A 24,445-nucleotide genomic window follows, 5' to 3' on the forward strand; every position below is an offset into this window, starting at 1 on the left:
ATGCTAAGGAAGTATGGCTACTACGACCTACCAGAACTGTCAGTGCCGTATGATTATAACAAGAAGCTTCGACCGAACACTGGAAGACCAGTAGAGCAGCTAAGATACTCAAAGATAATTAGAAGTCTTATGTACGTGATGAGCTGCACAAGGCCAGATATAGCATTTGCTGTAGTACTCAAAGATAATTAGAAGTCTTATGTACGTGATGAGCTGCACAAGGCCAGATATAGCATTTGCTGTAGGAATGCTTAGTAGGTTTACGTGATGAGCTGCACAAGGCCAGATATAGCATTTGCTGTAGGAATGCTTAGTAGGTTCACAAGTAATACTGGAAAGCTTCATTGGGATGCTGTCCAGAGATTGATGAGATACTTGAAAGGAACTACAGGTATGGGCCTATTCTACACTAGATATCCGGCTGTAATCGAAGGCTATTCAGATGCGAGCTGGTGCTCAGAACCAGATGAGTGCAGATTGCAGATCTACTGGAGATTTTTTCTTCACCATGGGCGGAGCTGCCGTCTCGTGGAAATCTAAGAAGCAAACTATGATTGCACAGTCATAGATGGAATCTGAGTTCTTTGCACTCTGTGTTGCAGAAGATGAAGCTGAGTGGCTCAGTTGTATTCTCCGAGACCTTCCATTGACAGAATTGTAAGGTGCAATTACAATCTATTGTGATAATCCGGCAACGGATACTGTGGCAGGGAACTCGTTGTTCAATGGAAAGAAGCTGACCATTCGTCTGAAGCATGGCTATTTGAGAGAACTCATTGGCCAAGGAGTCATCTCGGTGATTGACGTTCGGTTTTTAGAGAATGTGACTGATCCTTTGACTAAAGGTCTGAAAAAGAACATAGTCGAAAGGACGTCTGCTGCAATGAGTCTTAAAGTTTTGTGAGTCTTACAAATACTTACCATGTTCATCCAATTATTAGTTCAAAGCTTATGCTACTAATAATAAAGATAACTGGTTTAAAAGTCAAGTAAGGTTTGTAAAGTTTGGTGAGTCTTACAAACACTTACCATTTTGTCAAGTTATTAGTTCAAAACTTACGCTACTAATGACAAGATGATTGGTTCAAAAGTCAAGTAAGATTTATAAGTAAAATCTTATCATGTAAAGATGTTGGCTGTTAAGTCTTAATGAGTCCAAAGCATTTCGGATGCGGGATGTTGGATAGGTAACATGCCTAAAGGACTCACCGATAATCCTATCATGTAAAGGGGCTGGCTGTTAAGCCTTAATGGGTCCAAAGCATTTTGGATGCGGGGTGTTAGATAGGAAACACGTCTAAAGGACTCACCTAGAATCCTATCATGAGAGAGGATGATTCTTAAGCCTTAATGAGTTCAAAGCATTTGGGATGCAGGATGATTGATAGGAAACAACGATTGAAATGACGGCACCATAACACGACATTAGTTTAAAAACTTGTGGAGGATTATTGGATTTTTTGGTCAAAAAATAGCTTTCCAAAATGAGTTTTCAAACTATATATATATTAACTATAAGTACTTTTCATAAATGCTTTGTAGTCTAGTGGAAAGTTAAAGTTTTGGTATTTCAAAAGGTCCATTGTTTGAGGCTTGCCAACGGCAAGCCGAGAAGTGTTTTATTTGAATTAATCTCTCATAAGTTCTAGTGGGTCGTGGGTCGTGGGTCGTGGGCCAATGAGCCGGGGATCGGGGCTAATCGGGCTGAGGCGCTAAGTGGCGCTTTGTTAGGCGTACTTTGCACTTCGCACGGATGCATCGGGGTGAGGTGGCGCTGTTTGGCTCCACGTTGGCTGCCACGAAAGTTGCCTCGCAGCATGCGGACGAGCTACGTATTCGCACGAGGGTGATCCTAGCGTTCTCGTAGTTTGACAAGGTTCGCTCATTCGACGAGGTTCGTCTGTCATACAAGGTTCGCCTGTTTGACGATGTTCGTTCGTTCGACGAGATTCGTTTGTCATACGAGGTTCGCTTGTTGACGAGGTTCGTCTGTCATACGAGGTTCGCTCGATCGACGAGGTTCGTATGTCATGCGAGGTTCACCTGCATGACTATGTTCGCTCGTTCGATGAGGTTCGTCTGTCATACGAGGTTCGTCTGTTTGACGACGTTCGTTTGTCAAACGAGGTTCGTCTGATTTGTTGAGACGTGACCCTCACATTTCATAGCAACGCGTCCATTGATTACCTCGTATTCAGGAGTTAATGCATGTAGCAGTTACAACAGTATTAAGAGCAATTTAATGCATTGACGTTACAATCTTAATTACCATTAAGAATTGTAACAGTCACATTAATTGCTTGTGACTCTTGAGCTGGCCTTAGAGGCCTATAAATAGCGCCCTTAGGCAGCTCTATGATATAGCTGAAAAATCCTCTCACGAGCGTGGAACACGAACGTCACGTGCTGGACTACGAACGTCGATCCCGACGTTGTTGCTGTTGTGCTGCTGCTGCAAGAACTTGTGCCCACAGGAACTTGTCTTAAACCGAAAGGTTTTGAACCGAAAGGTTCTGAGATCGAGGAGATCTTTTGCCTAGACCGAAAGGTCTTATAGATCGAGGAGATCTTGATAGTACTGGGTTGGTGTACACCAGAGTATTGCACTGCTGTTCCTGAAAATAGTTTAGCATTGGGATCCTTACACCGGAGTAGGCTAAATATTGCTTTAAGCACAACGTTTCTATAACGCACATCAGTTAACTAAAAAAATTTAAAAAAATACAGCACATCTAATTCATTGTTTCATTCCAGATTTAACCTCAATTTCCAACAATATATACATATATACATACATACATTATACATATATAAGAGAGAGTATTATTATATATACTTATATAAGAGAAAGTATACTTATATATACTTATATATACTTATACATATATATACTTATATAAGAGAGAGTATATTTATATATACTTATATACTAAGAGAGAGTATATATATACACACATATGACATATTATACATATATAGTCTTATGCTAATCTAATCCGATTAAATGCCAATTAAAATTAATTAACAAGTTATCCTAGCAAGTATGAAATACAACAAGATATGTAAGCTAGGATAAGCAATATGAACAACAAAGAGATATAGGCAATGTATGTGCAAGGATATAAAACTAACACAAGGTGATATATCCTACCAAGGAGATATACAATATGATATATGCAAGGATATGTAAACTAACACAAGGGGTAAACAATATGAACTAAATAGTGGATCATATAAATAATAAGCTATGGACAATGGCGATATAAGATATGAACATAAATATAAATGAACGCCAAAGCACACTCAAACACACTATATGATCACGGAGTTCGGACCTTCCGTCCTACGTCTCCGCTCCCCACTCCCGGGGAGAAATCCACTATCACAACCGGGTTTTCTACGTTCACCCGAACAACGTTTACACCTCACACTCGGTTTTCTAGCTAACCGAAAACTTCACAATAACACACTATTGTAATCCCACTCTACACCCACTAAGTGTTGAACTAGACGTGTCTCCCTCAAGTGCTCGGTTACAACCTCTCCCTAGGTTCGTCAACCGACGCCACTGTTAGACCCTAGAGGGGGGGTGATTAGGGTCTTATGCTAATCTAATCCGATTAAATGCCAATTAAAATTACTTAACAAATATATTCTTGCAAGATAGATATATAAAGTGATATGTGCAAGAATATGCAATGTACACAAGGTGATATATCCTATATGATAGAAATATGTGCAAGGATATATAAACAATAAGATATATCCTAACAAAGAGATATAGACAATATATGTGCAAGGATATAAAATTTACACAAGGGTGAATTAATCATAAACTAGATAGAGGGAAAAACAACAATGAGCAATTGACAAAGGCAATATGAATAGCGTTAGAGAGAGTCAGACTGAGCGGCGGTCGACCGAAAGAATTCGCGGTCGACCGCGATTCAGAACCCAATCTGAGAATCGAGCAGAGCCAACATCGGTCGACCGGTGCGGTCGACCGATAGAAATTTCGAGCTCTCGGTCGACCGCACCGGTCGACCGACAAACTCTCTGCTGTCCACTGTCGACTGAACATATGAGCGGTCGACCGGTTTGGTCGACCGATAACTGATACTAAAAAAAAAAAGGTTCTGAAAACTATTTTTCTGATTTTAAAACACTGTTTAAAAATATCAAAAAAATTCTAAAAAATGTAAAACTTTGGAGAATGATTGTAGACATGATAATAAACATGCTACAATGACTGGTTTCCAAAAAGGACTTCCCAAATAAAAAATATCATTATTTTACAAAATAGGCCAAAACATGAAAATGTAAACATGTGAAATTTGATATTTTGGCTAAACCATGTTTTGAAACTTTGCACAATGATTATATAGACTTAATAAAATATGTATATGATTATTGTTAAGTCCAAAAACTAAGAATATAGAATTTTCACAAAATTGCATATTCTATGCAATGTTTTCAAAAAAACACAATAGTAAATATGAAATATGTGATTTCATATTATAAACATGAAAACCCAAAAACTATGCATGTATATATATAACTATATATATATACGAAGAAGCCAATAAATGTGTGTGTGTATATGATATTGAGCTTAGAATATCAAACACACATAATATAAAACCTAAACTAAATTACCCAAGCAATCTTGATCTTCAATGTAGCTCAACTTGGTACACATGCGAATGAAGTTTGAACTTGATCTTTAACTTTGAATTGCAAGGCTTCACCGACATTCCGCCAACCTCCTTTGGATATCATCGTTGAAGCTCTATTCCATTCATCCTCCAACTACGTTATTTGTCTATAATAAATAAGAAAACACAAATACTAGACAAACAACATTAGTGGTAAATTGTTTGTTGAACATCATCAAAACAAGAAGGCCAACATATATATATACATACATATGACATATTATACATATATAGAAATATATTATATATACATATATTATGCATATATAAAAATATATTATATATACATATATTATACATATTATATATATTTATATATACATATATTATACATATATAACACATATACAAAAATAAAAATAAATAAAAAAACCACAAAATAAAAAAATCACTATTCCGGGCTGGGCCGGGCACCAAAGAGCCGACCCGGGCCCGGAGCCCGGACTTGGCCCGAGTTTCCGGGCCGAGGCCGGGTCGGGCCCGGGCCGACGGGCTTTTTGGACACCCCTACTCCCAACCACGATGCGTCACCAAGCAACGTTTTCGCACGCTAGGTAAATTTCAATAGGGCATCTCCAACCATGCCCCATTTCCCATGCTATTTTGGTGTAACGGGATTATTTCTTCTCAAATCATGCCTTATTTCCCTTGTCATTTTGGTGAAAAGGAACAGTGCGATGTCAAATATGACGTCGCACTGTTTATCCCGCCATTACTTTCATCACACCATTTTTTACCGTATTTTATTTTCTGTTGTATTTTTAAATTTAATATTTTGACAATATCAATGGTAAAAATAATAAAAGAATATTTTATCATTTTTAAATAATATTGAAATAGTTATTTTAATTAATAAAATAATATTTTATTATTTTATTAGTTTAATTTTTAAATAAAAAATTATTTTGTTTGAAAAATATGTGGAAAAAAAAATTTGATATGTGGGGTTAATTGTTGAAATAGTTAAAAATATAGAGAATAAAAAATAATAATATAAAAGTAGATAAAAAAGAATATACTAAGAATATTCTTTTTTGGTGCAAAAAATGATGCAGTAGGTTGGAGATGAATTACTGTTTGATGTGATTTTTGCACCATTTTTATGCAAAATTTGCACCATTTTGGTGCGATGGGTTAGAGATGGCCTCAACTTTGGTGTTTTGGACAAAAGTACTTAGGACTTCTAAAATCCAATATAATCCATTTAAACTTTATTAAAATCCTTATTATTCACCCTCGTGTTTTACAAAAGATTAGTTAATTTATATCATAATTTACAAAGATCAGGAGTCGTATGTAAAATCTCTAAAGTGCAGAAGCATTTTTGTAAAAGTCACCCAAAAATATCCTCCATAAATTGCTAAGTAGGCAGCGCTTTGATCTCACGAGCACAAGCTCCCGTCCAAAAATCTCCTCTATGCTTTCCTCTCGATTTCTCTCTTTTAGAAACCTAATAATTTCTTCTTCTTCTTCAGTCCTCTTCCCCAAAAGCTTTACTTTCCAGTCCAAAAAGCCCCATAATATTTATTCTAGCCCTTCAAGGGTCTTTAGAGGAACAAGCTCCCCCATTTCAAAGTCTTATCCTTTCTCTTCGCCCAAGCTTTCCTTCTCCGAAATGGCGTCTCAGTCTGCGACCTCCGTCCACGACTTCACTGTCAAGGTGTCATCTTTTTTTGGCCTTGTTTGTAAATATGTTGTCATGATGTGTGGGTTCTTGAAAAGATTGAATTTTGTTAAGGGAAGTTGAGTCAAATTTCTCAAATTAGGATTTATCATGATAGAGATCGTTTATTTTTGGCATTTTAAAACCTGATTTAATGAGCAATTTGAATACTGTTGATATTATGATTACTTGGATTGGGGAGAAAGTATGGGTTAGTTTCTCTAAATTTGTTTGACTATTGGGGCGTTTGTTTAATTTTAGTATTTTTTTTTCATTGGTTGAAGTCTTCAAAATTGATTTATTCTCAAAATCATGTATTTGGGGTTTATTTATTTATTGATTTTACGCAGGATGCAAGGGGAAATGATGTGGATCTGAGCACCTACAAGGGGAAGGTCCTGTTGATTGTGAACGTTGCGTCTCAATGGTAGGCAAATACACTTTATATATTTTTTATTATTACTTTTCTCTGTACGGAAATAATTCAGATGTCTGTGAATTTTATAATTTGTAATATCAAGTATTGGTTTACGATTGGTTATTGTATTATTCACATATTTGTGAATATTCCCCTTAGATTAGTCTACATTGCATGGTTCTATATTACATGTAGCTTCATTTCTTCATGTTTACCTTGTATCCAATAATAATGTTGCTACTGTTATTGCAGTGGACTGACTAACTCGAACTATACGGAGCTCAGCCAACTGTATGAGAAATACAAGAATCAAGGTAGTTTGGTATTTCTTTGCTTTTAAAAGCATTTGTTTATTGTCACTATTTTCCTTCTCAAATCTGTTGGTCCTTATATCTGGTTTTCTTGCTTTAGCTCGAAACTAGTTATGTGCTCTTAGCCCCTGTCATTGATCTTGAAGGTCGTACTAATTTTAGTGATTTTATTTCAGACTTGAGGAAATTTTGAGGTTTTGGTCTAGTTTAGCAATGGGTCACTTTTATTTGTAGTTGGATTCCGCACAATCGGTTCAATACAATTCGATGTTACTGCATTTTGCATAATTAGAAATATTCAAATAGACATATTAGCTTTTCTAATTGCATAAATGCTCATGCAGTGGAAAAGGTGTCGATATGTTGCAGGGGATATTGGTTTTTCAATTTTCTTGATAAGATAACGAAAGGTTTTGATAGAATGAATCCAAATTTGTCATTATTTCAGACGCAACCAACATTATGAATGTCATATTTTAATAGGACCATAATGAAAAGCCTAGTCAGTAAGATTGTGAGGTCATCTCACATTTGATTCCATACATAAATCCATTTTCTTCCCTATGAGTTCCAGTATCGATAACAATTCTAAGCCGAACTCAGAACTCTAAAGCAAAATGTTGGGTTAATTAACCATCAACGGTCCGCAGCGGTCTGATCAAATATATCAAAATTAACACACTAAACACAAAAGCAGAAAATAGAGAGACAATCACAAACACACAATATTTATGTGGTTCGATCAAATTGATCTACGTCCACGACTCCACGACAAGAGGGGGCTAAATTTTATTTCTCTCTGAGTTTCCACACGAGTACAAAATTTTAAGAACTCTCGTGGTTGTATATCTCTCTGTCTCTCTGATGTTTGTTAAAACTTTCACCGAAAACAAAATGAGAGTATGATTGATTGGGGGGACCTACAAGTGAGAGTGACCCCCAATCAAATAAAAAATCTCCCCGAGATATGCTGTCATTCTACAATCTAAAATTAAGAGAAGAGATTTAAAATGGGTCCCACTTATTTTGGATTCAAGCCAAAAAGTCAACAATCTCCACCTTGGATTGAATCCTCAAACATCAATAACTAGAGAATTTCACCTGTCTTGCAAACAATGCCCCAAACGGGGCCACCTAACAAGTGCGAATGCCTTCCAAATTCAAGCAGTGCTTGAGCTTGAAGGCCGGGATTGGTTTGATTAACATGTCAGCTGGGTTGTTTGCAGTACTAATCTTCTTCATCGTGATGTTTCTTTCAGCAGTTGCCTCACGAATGAAATGATATCTGACATCAATATGCTTTGTCCTCTCATGATGTGCTGAGTTTTTGCTTAGATGTATTACGCTCTGATTGTCGTAAAATACAACTGAACTAGAAGTCCAAGCTCCCTTACGAGATTTCTCAACCAAATGGCCTCGTTTACCGCTTCTGCTGCTGTCATGTATTCTGCCTCTGTAGTAGACAAAGCAACTATCGACTGTAGAGTCGATCTCCAACTAATAGCTGAGCCAGAAAGAGTAAAAAGATAACTAGTCAAAGATCTTCTTTTATCGAGATCACCTGTGTAGTCAGAATCCACAAAACCTACAATTGAGGTTCCCAAAGTACTGCTATAAAAAACTAAACCCAAATCTGAGGTACCCCTGAGATACCGAAGGATCAACTTCACTGCTTCCCAGTGTGTCTTCCCTAGTTGAGCCATATATCTGCTCACTACACTGATTGCCTGGGCAATGTTTGGACGAGTGTAAATCATAGCATACATAATGGTACCCACAGAGTATGGAACTTGGGACATCTCCTTCTTCTTGTTCTCACTTGTTGGTGAATCTGAAGCCAAGAGCCTAAAGTGAGGAGCCAAAGGAGTCGTAACGGGCTTGACCCTTTTCATCCCAAAGCGTTCAAGCACCTTTTCAATATAACTCTTCTGTGAGAGATATAATGTTCCAGGCTTCCAGCTTTCCTGTCCCTCCTGATCTCCATACCTAAGATCTTCTTTGCTGCACCAAGATCTTTCATCTCAAACTCATCACTGAGTTGTTTCTTCAAAATAAGATACTGCGACATGTTCTTAGCTGTAATAAGCATGCCATCGACATATAATAGAAGATAAATAAAAGAATCATCTCCTAGATGCATGTAGTACACACAACTATCATAAGTACTTGAGTACCCATGACTAAGCATAAAATTATCAAACCTCTTGTACCACTGTCTGGGAGATTGCTTCAGGTCATACAAAGATTTTTTCAATCTGCAAACTTGATCTTCTTTACCTTCTACGAAGTATCCCTCTGGCTGAGACTTCAATCTGCAAACTTGATCTTCTTTACCTTCTACGAAGTATCCCTCTGGCTGAGACATGTAGATAGCCTCCTCAAGTTCGCCATGTAAAAATGCAGTCTTCACAACAAGCTGCTCAAGCTCCAGATCAAATAGAGCAACCGTGGCAAGCAATACATGAATGAAGGTATGCTTCACAACCGGAGAGAACACTTCATCATAGTCAATTCCCTCCTTTTGTCTATAACCCTTAGCCACTAACCGTGCTTTGAATCTAGCATCTTCAATCCCTGGGATCCCTTCTTTCTTCTTAAAAATCCACTTGCATCCAATTGCCCATTTACTCTTAGGTAATTGCTTCAAATCCCAAGTCTGATTCTTGTAAAGTGACTCGAGTTCTTCTGTCATAGCCGTGGCCCAACGTCCAGATTCTCTGCATGAGATAACTTCAGTAAAATTTGATGACTCTTGAATAAACATCTCTTCAGCTGCCGTGAGAGCATACGCCACTAATTCAACATGTGCATATCTTTGAGGAGGTCTGATCTGTCTCCTCTCTTTGCCAGTGGCTATGGAATAAGGTTTTTCAGTCTCAACATCATCATCATCTGAGCCTGAATCATGTTGCTCTTCTACAACTGTAGGAGCAATTTTTATAGACGACTTCATCATCATCATCTGAGCCTGAATCATGTTGCTCTTCTACAACTGTAGGAGCAATTTTTATAGACGACTTTTGAGAAGTCTCTCCCTCGAGCTCCAACTGTAGGAGCAATTTTTATAGACGACTTTTGAGAAGTCTCTCCCTCGAGCTCCACCTAAAGCTCCATCTTATCCATGGTCTTCTCTACATTTCCTGTAGACTCAACATAAACTTTCACATGATCAAACATATATCTTTCATTAAAAGTAACATCTCTACTAATAATGAATTTAGGAGAATCAGGTTCAAGACTCCACAAACGATAGCCTTTAACGTCATCAGCATAACTAATAAATATGTATTTCTTAGCTTTAGGCTCAAGCTTACCCTCTCTAACATGATAGTAAGAGGGACATCTAAATACCTTTAAATTTGAATAATCATTTGGTTTACCTGACCATACCTCATTTGGAGTTTTGTGTTCAATGGCGGTAGAAGGAGACTAGTTCACCAAGTAACAAGTTGTGTTAACAGCTTCACCCCAAAAGCCTTTATCCAACCCAAAGTTTGAGAGCATACACCTAGCTCTCTCCGTCAACGTTCTATTTATACGTTTTGCCACCCCGTTTTGCTGAGGCGTGTGTCTGACTGTGCGATATCGCACGATCCTAGAATTTAAGCAGAACTGATTGAACTCACCACTGCAGAACTCTAGGTCATTATCTGTTCGGAGACGTTTAATCTTCTTTTCAGTTTGATTTTCAACAAGTATTTTCCACTTCTTGAAAGTTTCGAACACCTTGTTTTTGCGCCTGAAAAAGTAAACCCAAACTTTCCTGGAAAAATCATCAATAAACGTCAGACAATAAAAAGCACCGCCTTTGGATGGAACCTGAGCAGGTCCCCACAAATCTGAATGGATGTAGTCGAGAGTGCCCTTCGTCGCAGGTCCCCACAAATCTGAATGGATGTAGTCGAGAGTGCCCTTCGTTGTATGTGAGCCAGTCGAGAAGCTGACCCGAGTTTGCTTCCCAAACACACAATTCGTTGTATGTGAGCCAGTCGAGAAGCTGACCCGAGTTTGCTTCCCAAACACACAATGCTCACAGAAATTCAGTGATGATGTATGGTCACCACAGAGTAAGCCACATTTACTTAAAATAGTCATCCCCTTCTCACTCATATGGCCTAAGCGCATGTGTCACAACTGAGTAGTGTCCCTATCAGTATCAGAGGGGACACCTGTAGAGTCTGTCACTGTACTGTCTTGGAGAACATAAAGACTGTTCACCTTACTATCTTTCATCACAACCAATGAACCCTTAGAAACTTTAAGAGCTCCACCTCCACTACTGTAAGAACACCCAATAGAATCCAAAGAACTCAAAAAAATTAGATTTTTCTTTAAGTCCGGGATGTGTCTCACATCTGATAAAGTTCTCATCAACCCATCGTGACATTGGATGCGAACTATACCAATGCTAACTGTCTTGTAAACTACATTGTTACTCATCAAAACTGATCTACCACTTATAGATCTGTAAGTAGTGAACCAATTTTTATTTGGACACATAATAAGACGCACCCGTATCCAAGATCCATACTCTATCGGAACGGCCATCCAATGGACAAACTATAAGAACCGTCTCAGGAACAACGACAGTATCAGCCTTTGTCGTATTAGCTGAATCTGAGGTTTCACCACGCTGGTTGTCTTTCTTCTTTAGAGCATAGCATTCTGACTTATAATGTCCTTTCTTGTGACAGTAGAAACACTCCACATGTTTCTTGTTTTGGGTTGACCTGGATATGAAAAACCCAGATTGTTGACTTTTTGTCTTGAATCCAAAATGGGTGGGACCCATTTCAAATCTCTTCTCTTAATTTTAGATTGTAGAATGACAGCATATCTCGGGAAGATTTTTTATTTGATTGGGGTCACTCTCACTTGTAGGTCCCCCCAATCAATCATGCTCTCATTTTGTTTTCGGTGAGAGTTTTAACAAACATCAGAGAGACAGAGAGATATACAACCACGAGAGCTCTCAAAATTTTGTACTCTTGTGGAAACTCAGAGAAATAAAATTTAGCTCCCTCTTGCTTGGACCCTAGAGGGGGGTGATTAGGGTCAAGAGGCTCTAATATGCAATAAAAAACAAACACAAGCAAACCACAATATTCTAGTGCAATCAAAGTAAAGGAGATAGAGTTAGGAATCGTTATCCTTTGACGCGCTATGTGTTAACGAGGTTCGGTCCGCTGACCTCCGTCCCCGCTCCCCACTCTCGAGGAGAAATCCACTACACAACCCGGTTTGGAAGCCGGAACTTCTTCTACACAGCGATCCCCTCACGATCTTACACTACACAGTTGATCTCACTAGATCACACTCCCACACAATTGATCTCTACAAGATCAAGCTCTCAAAATAGTAAAAATTGGTGTAAAAACCCTCTCTTTATAATGTCCCTATAGCAAAGAAAAGATCACACTGAAGCTGGGATGTGAAACACAAGAACTCAGAAAGAAACAGGTTTGAAAATTAAGCTCTGTAAAAATGTTCTCTGAAATATTTTGAAAGAGCTGGGACAATGAGGAAGAAGAAGAGTATAGGTTTAAATAGAAAACCACAGTTGTTTGAACCCATACCCAATCCCCCAAAACCTGGAAACAAAACTGCGCTGAGATCGTGTGAAATCGGCGCTGAAAATCTGTACCAGATGACCGTTTAAATTAAGCGGCGGTCGACCGTGACTTTTTCGCGGGCGACCGCGAGACAGCCCAGAAACACAGAAAAGTCCAGAGACTTCTGCGGTCGACCGTGGCGGTCGACCGAGGGAAATTCTCGAGCTCACGGTCGATCGCGGCGGTCGATCGTGAAAGTCTCTGCTGCTCACTGACGAATGAACTCAGGCGCGGTCGACCGTGGCGGTCGACCGCAAACTGATACACTAAAAAAAAAAGGTTTTTGACTCACTTAAAATATTTGTAAAATATTCATTTGACTTCTGAAAATTGTTAAACTTTGTAAAATATTTTTAATATTAAAAACAAATTATTTGGAAAAGGAATTTTGCAAATAGGTCATCATACTTGTGAAAAATAGTATTTTATGAAAAACGCTCAAAACTATATGTATGAAAATGTGTGTGTGATATCCCAATAGCTTCAGATGAAATCTAAACTATTTGCCTATATTTTAGCACTAGAGAGAAAAATAAAAACTAGCTAATATCCTCACGTAGAATACAATTCTTTGAGTCTTGATATAGCTTGAGTTGGATGAAGCTTCTTATTGCATTTGGTGTTCTTGAATGAACGTTGCTTCATCACTATGCCTCCTCCTCCTTTGGATATCATCGTTGTAGCGCATATTCCATCCAATCCTCTATTTGATGTACTAACATGCTTGATATGTATATTAACTGCATTATCACTCAATAAGCAATTAGTACCGATAATGATGGTTGTAAAATATCATCAAAATATAAGGGCTAACAATCTCCCATTTTTGATGATGACAACCAACTATTATATAAGATCAAAAATAAATATAGCTTATAGATAGGTGTTCCCCCTATCTATGAGCTCCCCCTAAATATATGCAACAAATAGCTTATAGATAGGTGTTCCCCCTATCTATGAGCTCCCCCTAAATATATGCAACAAATGAGGAGATTTCTCTCCCCCTTTGTCACCATAAAAAATAGGGTAAAGAGAAATGCATGCAAAATGCAACTAAACAAGCAAGCAAATAGAACTTTCACATATTGCATAAACCCAAGCTATTTCTTATGCGATAAAAATCATCTTCACCAAGAGGCTTAGTAAATATATCTGCTAATTGAGATTTTGTGTCAACAAACACTAGGGATACATCTTTCACCAAGAGGCTTAGTAAATATATCTGCTAATTGAGATTTTGTGTCAACAAACACTAGGGATACATCTTGTCTCTCTACATGATCGCGTAAGAAATGATGGCGCACATCAATATGCTTAGTTCTAGAATGCAAAACCGAATTTTTGGAAATATTAATAGCACTAGTGTTATCACAAAAGATTTTTATATCAAAACCGAATTTTTGGAAATATTAATAGCACTAGTGTTATCACAAAAGATTTTTATATTTTGAAAAATTAAATCATAGTCAACTAAGCTTTGTTTCATCCACAAAACTTGGGCACAACATAAGCCGACGGTAATGTATTCCGCTTCCGTAGTGGACAATGCAACGCAATTTTGTTTCTTGGAAGCCCAAGAAACAAGAGAATTTCCTAAGAATTGGCATGTTTCACTCGTACTCTTGCGATCTATCTTACATCCGACAAAGTTGGCATCACAAAAACCATATAAATCAAAAGAGGTGCTCTTTGGATAAAATAAACCAAGATTAAAAGTTTCATTAACATACTTAATGATCTTTTTAACCGTAATTAAATGAGATGCTTTAGGAGAAGCTTGAAAACGTGCACATGCACACACACTAAACATGATATCGGGTCTATTAACGGTGAGATAAAGAAGACTACCTATCATACCTCGGTATAGTTTTTGGTTCACATCTTCACCACTCTCATCCGCATCAAGCTTGACACTTGTACTCATGGGAGTAGGCGTATGCTTAGAATTCTACAAATTAAATTTCTTCACCAATTCCTTAGCATACTTGCTTTGAGAAATGAATATCTCATCCTTAGTTTGCTTGACTTGGAGCCCGAAAAAGAATGTAAGCTCTCCCATCATACTCATATCAAAATGCTCACAATTTTAGAAAATTCCTTGCACAAAGATTCATTAGTAGCACCGAAAATGATATCATCAACATATATTTGAACTAAAATAAAATTATTTTTCCTTTTTCTCACAAAAAGAGTGTTATCAATTGTTCCTTTTGAAAAATCATTTTCAACAAGAAAACAAGAGAGACGAGCATACCAAGCTCTAGGAGCTTGTTTCAACCCATATAAAGATTTTTGAACCCGGTAAACATGATTAGGAAAAACATGATCTATGAAACCGGGGGGTTGCTCAACATATACTTCCTCTTCTATAAAACCATTTAAAAAGATACTTTTAACATCCATTTGAAACAATTTGAAATTTTTAAAGCTAGCAAATGCCAAAAATATCCTAATAGATTCCAACCTTACAACTGCTACAAAGGTTTCGTCGTAGTCTATGTCCTCCTCTTGATTGTATCCTTGGACAACCAAACGAGCTTTATTTCTAGTTACAATGTCATGTTCTTCAAGTTTGTTTCTAAAAACCCATTTAGTACCAATAACACTAGCATTGTTAGGTCTAGGAACTAGTTTTCAAATATTATTTCTTTGAAAATTATTTAGTTCCTCATGCATAGCTAAAACTTAAAATTCATCATTTAAAGCATCATTAATCTTTTTAGGCTCTAGTTGAGATAAGAAAGCAACATTACCACACTCACTCAAAGCTTTTGAGCGAGTAACAACTCCTTGTGAAGGGCTCCCAATTATTTGTTCCTTTGGATGGTTTGATGCGAATTTTCAAGCTTTAGGAAGTTCAACTTGTTCATGAGCATTGGAGCTATCCACATCCTTTTGTGCTTCTATAGAAGGTGTATCATTGATTTGTAAAAAGTCCAATCCTCCCTCAACATCATCATCATCATCTTTCCTAGGTAAAACAACTTGAGAACCAACATTAGTCTCATCAAAAGTAACGTTTATAGATTCTTCAACTACGAGATTTCGTTTGTTGAAGACCCTATAAGCCCTACTTCGAGGTGCATATCCTAAGAAAATACCAACATCAATTTTGGAATCAAATTTGTCATGATGATTTTTTGTATTTAAAATAAAACATTTGCAACCAAAGATACGAAAATAACCAATAAAAGGAGTTTTCCATAAAATAGTTCATAAGGAGTTTTCTTAAGCTTTGGTCTAATTAAAACACGATTTAAAACATGGCAAGCCGTATTGACGGCTTCCGCCCAAAAATATTTTGGTAAAACAAAGGAATTTAGCATAGTGCGTGTCATCTCTTGTATGGTGCAATTTTTTCGTTCAACAACACCATTTTGTCGTGGTGTTCTAGGAGCGGAAAATATGTGAGTTATACCATGATGAGCATAAAATTCATAGAAAAAAACATTTTAAAATTCACCACCATGATCACTTCTTATTTTAACAACTTTCAAATCATTTTCATTTTCAATTGTTTTAACATGATTAGAAAATTCTTCAAAACAATCATTTTTATTTGCAAGAAATATTGTCCATGTAAAACAAGAAAAATCATCAATAATCACAAATACATAGTGTTTGCCCTCAAGAGAGGTAACACGCATAGGACCAAATAAATCAAGATGAAGTAATTGCAAAGGTTTAGAAGTCGATATCTCATTGATGGATTTGAAAGAAGATTTTGTTTGTTTACCTTTGGCACAATCTTCACATATGGTATCTTTGATGAAGTGCAAGTTAGGTAACCCTTTTACAAGATTTTTCTTAGACAATTTTGATATCAATTCCATGTTTGCATGTCCAAGCCTCTTATGCCAAATCCAATGGTTTTCATCAATTGTCGCAAGACACTTCACATCTTGATTCACTAATTCATTCATCTCAAAAATATACACATTAGATTTGCGATTAGCAACAAAAACAATTTTTCCATTCATACTAATAATGCATTTGTCCGGTTTAAAGGAAATATCAAAACATTTATCACTCAATTGGCTAATGCTAAGAAGATTATGATTCAATCCATTTACCAAATAAACATCTTCTATAACGGGTGAAGGTTTCTTACCTATAGAACCTATACCAATGATTTTACCTTTCTCACCACCACCGAAGGAGACGCTACCTCCTTCAATCCTTGATAGGGTTGCAAATAGCTCTTTGTTGCCCGTCATATGATGTGAGCAACCACTATCAATGTACCACATTTCTCTACGTCGTGACCGTGATGTTCTCTATAAAAGATGAAGGTGTAGTAACTTTAGGTACCCAAATCTTGGATCCTTGGTGGTTAGTAAACTTGGTACCTTTGGGTACCCATGTCATGCCATAGAAATCATGATTATCTTTGATTCTACAATGAGTAGAAATATGACCATGTTTCATACAATATGTGCACACAAAATTTTTCTTGTGTGTTTGAGCATGATATCTATGAAATCTATTTCTACCATGGTGATGATGATTAACATAAGTATGAGTGGGTCTAATCCTACTACTCTCAATTTCTAGTCTTTCAATCTTAGATCTTAATTATTTGTTTTCAAAATCAAGATCCCCTAGCAATTCATCTTTTAATGCAAGAGAAGTTTGTAATTGTTCTAGTTGGGCATCACAAGAAGTATGCAACTTTTTAAAGAAAAAAAATTCTTTTGACATCTTTTTAAATTCAACATTCAATTCTTCTAAAGCCGTAGCTAGATCACATTGCATGTAGAAGGATTCACTTTCGGTGTCGGATATTACCTCTTGTTCAAGGGCCATGAAACAAATGTTGGGATTATGAAGAGCAAGTTTAGCTCCTTTTTTATTACTATCCGAATCACTTGGTTCGGATTCCTCCCATCCGGCATACATAGCCTTCTTCTTCTTGTACTTCATGTACTTCTCCTTGAGCCTTGGGCAATCCTCAGCGATATGACCCGGTTCATTGCATTCAAAACATTTTCTTACACGTGAAGAAAATTTGTTGTTGGAACGGGGATTAAACTTATTATACATTTTTATGAGTCTAGAAATTCTTCTAGAGAGATGAGCCACTTCTCTAGAAAATTCAACTTCACTATCCGATGACGAAGAGGAGTTATCACTAGCTCCTTTGAGAGCTATGGTCTTCGATTTTGGTGATGTCTCCTCAACTTCCCGTGAGGGCACTTCCTCCTTCTCCTTTCCCTTGAGTTTCTTCTCATGAACCTTGAGCTTGCCGATGAGGCCATCGAGAGGTAGAGTGGTAAGGTCATGAGCTTCTTCTATCGCCGTCACCTTGGGTTCCCACATCGGAGTCAATGAACGGAGAATCTTGTAGTTCGTCTCTTGAATAGTCAATTTCTTGTCAAGACCATACAATTCATTGATAATGTTAGTGAAGCGAGAAAACATAGCATCAATTGATTCATTTGGAAGCATTTGAAATAACTCATATTCATGCATAAGTCCACTAATCTTGGATTCCTTAACTTGGGGGTTCCTTCGCGTGTAATACACAATTTCACTCATATTTCGTATGCGGTTGCACACGTTGAAACTCTATTATATTCATTTGGGGAAAGACCACAAATTAAGGCGTTCATAGCCTTAGCATTGAGATTGGCTTGGTGCTTTTCTCTGTCGGTCATGTTCCCGACTTTGGACTTCTCTACATACTTCTTCTCTATGAGTTCTAAGATGTAAAGATCAATGCAACGAATATAAATTCTCATTCTTGCCTTCCAATAGGCAAAATTACTACCGGTAAACAGGGATGGTCTAGTGGTCGATTGTCCTTTCAACATATGCACATTCATTGAAGCCTCCATAAGATCTTTCTCTAAGGTGATTAAACCAAAAACTAATATAGAGACCAAGCTCTGATACCAATTGTTGGACCCTAGAGGGGGGGGAGGAGTGATTAGGGTCACAAGGCTATAATTGTGCAATAAAAATTAAGACAAGCAAAACACAATATCCAAAAGCAATCAATATAGAGGAGATAGAGTTAGGAATCGTTATCCTGTGACGCGCGATGTGTTAACAAGGTTCGGTCATGTGTTAACGAGGTTCGGTCCACTGACCTACGTCCCCGCTCCCCACTCTCGAGGAAAAATCCACTACACAACCCGGTTTGAAAGCCGGAACTTCTTCTACACAGCGATCCCCTCACGATCTCACACTACACAGTTGATCTCACTAGATCACACTCCCACACAATTGATCTCTACAAGATCAAGCTCTCAAAATAGTAGAAATTGGTGTAAAAACCCTCTTTTTATATTGTCCCTATGGCAAAGAGAAGATCACACTGAAGCTGGGATGTGAAACACAAGAATTCAGAAAGAAACAGATTTGAAAATTAAGCTCTGTAAAAACGTTCTCTGAAATATTTTGAAAGAGCTGGGACAATGAGGAAGAAGAAGAGTATAGGTTTAAATAGAAAACCACAGCTGTTTGAACCCATACCCAATCCCCTAAAACATGGAAACAAAACTGTGCTGAGATCGTGTGAAATCGACGTTGAAAATCTGTACCAGATGACCGTTTAAATTAAGCGGCGGTCGACCGTGACTTTTTCGCGGTCGACCGCGAGACAGCCCAGAAACGCAGAAAAGTCCAGAGACTTATGCGGTCGATCGTGGCGGTCAACCGAGGGAAATTCTCGAGCTCACGGTCGACCGCGGTCGACCGTGAAAGTCTCTGCTGCCCACTGACGGTCGACCGTGAAAGTCTCTGCTGCCCACTGACGAATGAACTCAGGCGCGGTCGACCGTGGCGGTCAACCGCAAACTGATACACTCAAAAAAAAAAAAACAGGTTTTTGACTCACTTAAAATATTTGTAAAATATTCATTTAACTTCTGAAAATTGTGAAACTTTGTAAAATATTTTTAATACTAAAAAAAATTTGTTTGGAAAATGAATTTTGCAAATAGGTCCTCATACTTGTGAAAAATAGTATTTTATGAAAAACGCTCAAAACTATATGTATGAAAATGTGTGTGTGATATCCCAATAGCTTCAGATGAAATCTAAACTATTTGCCTACATTTTAGCACTAGAGAGAAAAATAAAAACTAGCTGATATCCTCACGTAGAATACAATTCTTTAAGTCTTGATATAGCTTGAGTTGGATGAAGCTTCTTATTGCATTTGGTGTTCTTGAATGAACGTTGCTTCATCACTATGCCTCCTCCTCCTTTGGATATCATCGTTGTAGCGCATATTCCATCCAATCCTCCATTTGTGGTACTACCATGCTTGATATGTATATTAACTGTATTATCACTCAATAAGCAATTAGTACCGATAATGGTGGTTGTAAAACATCATCAAAACATAAGGGCTAACAGGACGTAGATCAATTTGATCGAACACGTAAATATTGTGTGTTTGTGATTGTCTCTCTATTTTCTGGTTTTGTGTTTAGTGTGTTAATTTTGGTATATTTGATCAGACCGTTGCGGACCGCTGAAGGTTAATTAACCTAACAAACTGGTATCGGAGCTTCTCGGCTCTAGGACAGCTTTCAATCCTCCACAATGGCTTCTGTGAAGTTCTTGGTGTCGATCTTCGATGACCAGAACAATTTCAGCCTATGGAGGATAAAGATGAAGGCTTTGTTGCGACGTAAAGGCACGGTTAAAGCTATCGATGGGAAATACCCAGAAGATATGACTAGTGCCAAGATCGAAGAGATGAACAAAAAGGCTAACAGCGGCTTGCAATTGTCACTATCCGACAATGTGCTTCGTGAGGTTGCCGATGAGAAAACGACAGCTGGGTTGTGGTCAAAGCTCGAAAGTCTCTACTTAAAGAAATCTCTTACTACGAGATTATACCTGAAGATTGTTGACTTTTTGGCTTGAATCCAAAATGGGTGGGACCCATTTCAAATATCTTCTCTCAATTTTAGATTGTAGAATGACAGCATATCTCGGGGAGATTTTTTATTTGATTGGGGGTCACTCTCACTTGTGGATCCCCCCAATCAATCATACTCTCATTTTATTTTCGGTGAGAGTTTTAACAAACATCAGAGAGACAGAGAGATATACAACCACAAGAGCTCTCAAAATTTTGTACTCGTGTGGAAACTCAGAGAGAAATAAAATTTAGCCCCCTCTTGCTGTGGACGTAGATCAATGTGATCGAACCACGTAAATATTGTGTGTTTGTGATTGTCTCTCTATTTTCTGGTTTTGTGTTTAGTGTGTTAATTTTGGTACATTTGATCAGACCGCTACGGATCGCTGAGGGTTAATTAACCCAACACAAAAACTGACGAGTCACACACTAAGCATAGCAATTATAAAATGACTTGCAAAATTTAATTAACTTAAGATACTTCTCAATATCACAAGTGAAATGAAAAAAAAGGACTCGTTTCCATAAAAATTCATTTAAACATATAAAATGATTTTATGGAATATGTGTAGTTTTAGCATGCACGTGCATGCACACGCAATCTGTGCACACTGCACACACTCCATTCTCATGGCATGTATCTATATATCCCACTTACGATTCTATTCTATCTTTATATGGCTATCTATACAGCTATGGAGATAAATGAGTGTCTGGTAATTTGCTGGTCTTGTTTCTAGACATTTGCTGGTCTTGTTTCCAATGTCACTTTTGAGCAGTGTACCACAACCGATATCAAATTCGTCCTCCTTTCCTTTCCTATCTTTTATGAATGTTGTGAATTGTAGGTCTGGAGGTCTTGGCTTTCCCATGCAACCAGTTTGGAGCCCAGGAACCTGGCAGCAACGAAGAGATCGTAGAATTTGCTTGCACCCGTTTCAAGGCTGAGTACCCTATCTTTGACAAGGTAATTATTCCCAAAATATCCTTATTTTCTAAATTATAGTGTACAAATATAGTTGTGTTTTACTCATCAGGAAAAAAAATTTCTAACCTTCATTCAACTCTGCCAAGTAGGAATTTTTACTCGACACTAATGTCAATATGCATCCATTTCGGAAAAATATTCTATTGAGGGTCCTTTATAGAAAATCATATGGGGAGGAAGATGATCTTTGTTAGAACATTAAATTATAAACCTCACTACTTCGGAGTTTTTTTAATTTAAAATCTGCATTAAAAGAAATGAAGTTTGTACTCTTAACAGGCCAATGGAATTCGAACGTTAACGTCCCTAACCATTACATCGAACACCAAAGTTGTAATGAGGGTTGAGGGTTATAATTTTATATTTTAACAATCTTGAAATGTATTTTTGTTAGAATACACAAAATCAACATGTGTCCGAGCAATTTGAGGGTTCAGTGCTGCGGACAAATTATGATTTTCTATAGGGGACCCTTTGTAGGATTTTTTCCATGAACATTGTACCTTAAGATCTACTGATGAGTATCATTTGTATGTATTGCAAAAATCATTTATGGACCCTAGATTTTTGAGCTATAAATAATCAGGTTATATAACTGTTGCACACTGGCATTTCATACTTAATGTATCTGCGCACAAGTACGCCTAATACCTGCTGGGAAAAAACTTTAAGGCTTGGTTGTACTTCATTACCCAATAATTTCACCTAGTTTGCACACATATACCCCCCACTGTATTTGGCTGCACTTAAATACCCTAAAGTTTCTAAAATTTTCGCTATAGTATGCTCAATTATGCATACATGAGCATTTCTCGTAAAAATCTCACTCTAACATTCACATACTAATTTATAACATTTTCATCCTTCTTTTTTGTTAAATCTACTGTTAAGCCTATCAAAATCCTATTGTTAACATATCCTAATTTTATAACATTTTAACCCTTATTTTGTGTTAAATCTACTGTTAGACCTATCAAAATTCTACTTAAAACCAATCCAAATTCTATTTTAAACATATTCAATTCTTATTTAAAATAGGATTTTGATGGGTTTAAAAGTAACTTTAACAAATATTAAGATTTAAAATATTCTAAAATTTGCATGAGGGTGTCACATGAGAATTTTCGGGGGGAAATTCTCACGTTTGTATAATCGAGGGTACTAAAATGCAAATTTTAAAACCTTTAGGGTATTTAAGTGCATTCAAATACAATTGGGGGTAATATGTGCAAAATAGGTGAAACTATAGGGTAGTTAAGTGCAATTAAGCCAAAATTTAATGAACTGTGTAGAGAGTTATATGACCTACAATCATCACCATCTATAACTTTGTCTTTGAGGAGAACATTGGGCTCTCCTTTTGCCTTTCTTACATGAGCAACTTAAATTAGAAGCCCTAAATATTTGCTAGATTCCTTATTTGGGTAACTTGCCTCTACATTACATTTTAGATCTCAATTGCTCTGGAGGTAAAGTTAGTTCTTGCATTTTTGGGTTCCTCTAAAACTACATATCTATTTGACATAGGTGGATGTTAACGGGGACAATGCTGCACCGATCTACAAGTTCTTGAAGTCGAGCAAGGGTAGCCTGTTCGGGGACAACATCAAGTGGAACTTCTCCAAGTTCTTGGTCGATAAGGATGGTCATGTCCTTGAGCGTTACGCACCGACTACTTCCCCTCTCAGTATCGAGGTAAAAAATAACTTTAAAACCTCAGATTAATTCAAATCGTAACCTGTAGGATCTACATGACATGTATTTATTTTTCTATTTGCAGAAGGATATCAAGAAGTTGCTGGGAGTCTCCTAAACTCAGTGAGGTTTAGAGTTGGACGTTGGGGTATAAGTAAATTTGGGACTATGCTTTAAATGTACCTGTTATCAATAAATTTGGAACTATGCTTTTAATGTACATATGTAAGAGATGTTGGATCTAGTTTATTACTTCTGTTCACACTTCAATAATATTTTTGATGCCTAATAAAAATGGAGTCTTCTTGCAAATATGTGCAACTCATGATTGTTGGGGGTTTAAACTTGCTACTTTTTTTTCTTATTAAAGCTTGCCCCTTCAAGTGCTAGGGTGTTTTTGCTTGCGAACTATGTGAAATTGTCTGCTATCAACTTTGGTCGTCGTAAAAAAAATCTTTTTTTTTTTATGTATAACCATTTTATCTATTTCATAAGATTATTGACTGGAATGAATTGGTTAAGTAAGTTGACAAGATTTGGGATGCAGCTACAGAGGCAGTGCGGGGATTTAATATTGAACAGTTAGATGTAAACTCCATGCTATAATCATTAACTTCTCAAGATATATTCTATTGAATAATACCAATGAAGATACATATAACTTTTTTTTGGCTCCCGTGCCCACAAAAAAGAAAAAAGAAAAAAGAAAAAAGGATTAGCGGCGCAGCTTGTTGTCCGCTTGTCATCATCACTTGTGTAATATTTTTTTATTTATTTATTATATAAAAAGAAAAAAAAAAGAAGAAAATTTCCTTTAAAAAAAAAAAAGAAAAAAGGAAAAAGAAAAAAGTAAACAAATATCAGTTCATCTGACTTCTAAGTTATAGATAATTTACGTCCATCCTCTAATACTGTAATTATATCTGAGAAACAAAACTGGGTAGAATATGATATCGAAAACAAGTTCATCAATTTGTAATGTTTAACAAGAATAAAAACAGATAAAATACAGAGATCTATCATAAGTGCATCCAAATTTCATAGTTAAGATAAGGGCGCTTGCATCCATTTCTTAACATAGTAAAGTAATACAAGAACAGGTATGTAAATATGAATAAGGACATAAGAAATGAATGTGGGTAATTGTTCCTAGTAAGGTGAATT

The 24,445-nt window shown here is 36.9% G+C and overlaps 1 protein-coding gene across 1 annotated transcript; it reads left to right on the plus strand.

Moving 5' to 3' along the window:
- On the plus strand, positions 1-23,593 carry LOC109826840 (probable phospholipid hydroperoxide glutathione peroxidase). The gene is made up of 7 exons (XM_020393860.1): positions 1-171; positions 6,049-6,375; positions 6,729-6,805; positions 7,049-7,110; positions 21,447-21,565; positions 23,114-23,281; positions 23,367-23,593. Exons 1-7 carry the CDS (start codon positions 1-3, stop codon positions 23,397-23,399), a joined length of 957 nt encoding a protein of 318 aa, XP_020249449.1. The 3' UTR covers positions 23,400-23,593.

This window comes from Asparagus officinalis, chromosome 10, assembly GCF_001876935.1.
Source record: "Asparagus officinalis chromosome 10, Aspof.V1, whole genome shotgun sequence".
NCBI lineage: Eukaryota > Viridiplantae > Streptophyta > Magnoliopsida > Asparagales > Asparagaceae > Asparagus > Asparagus officinalis.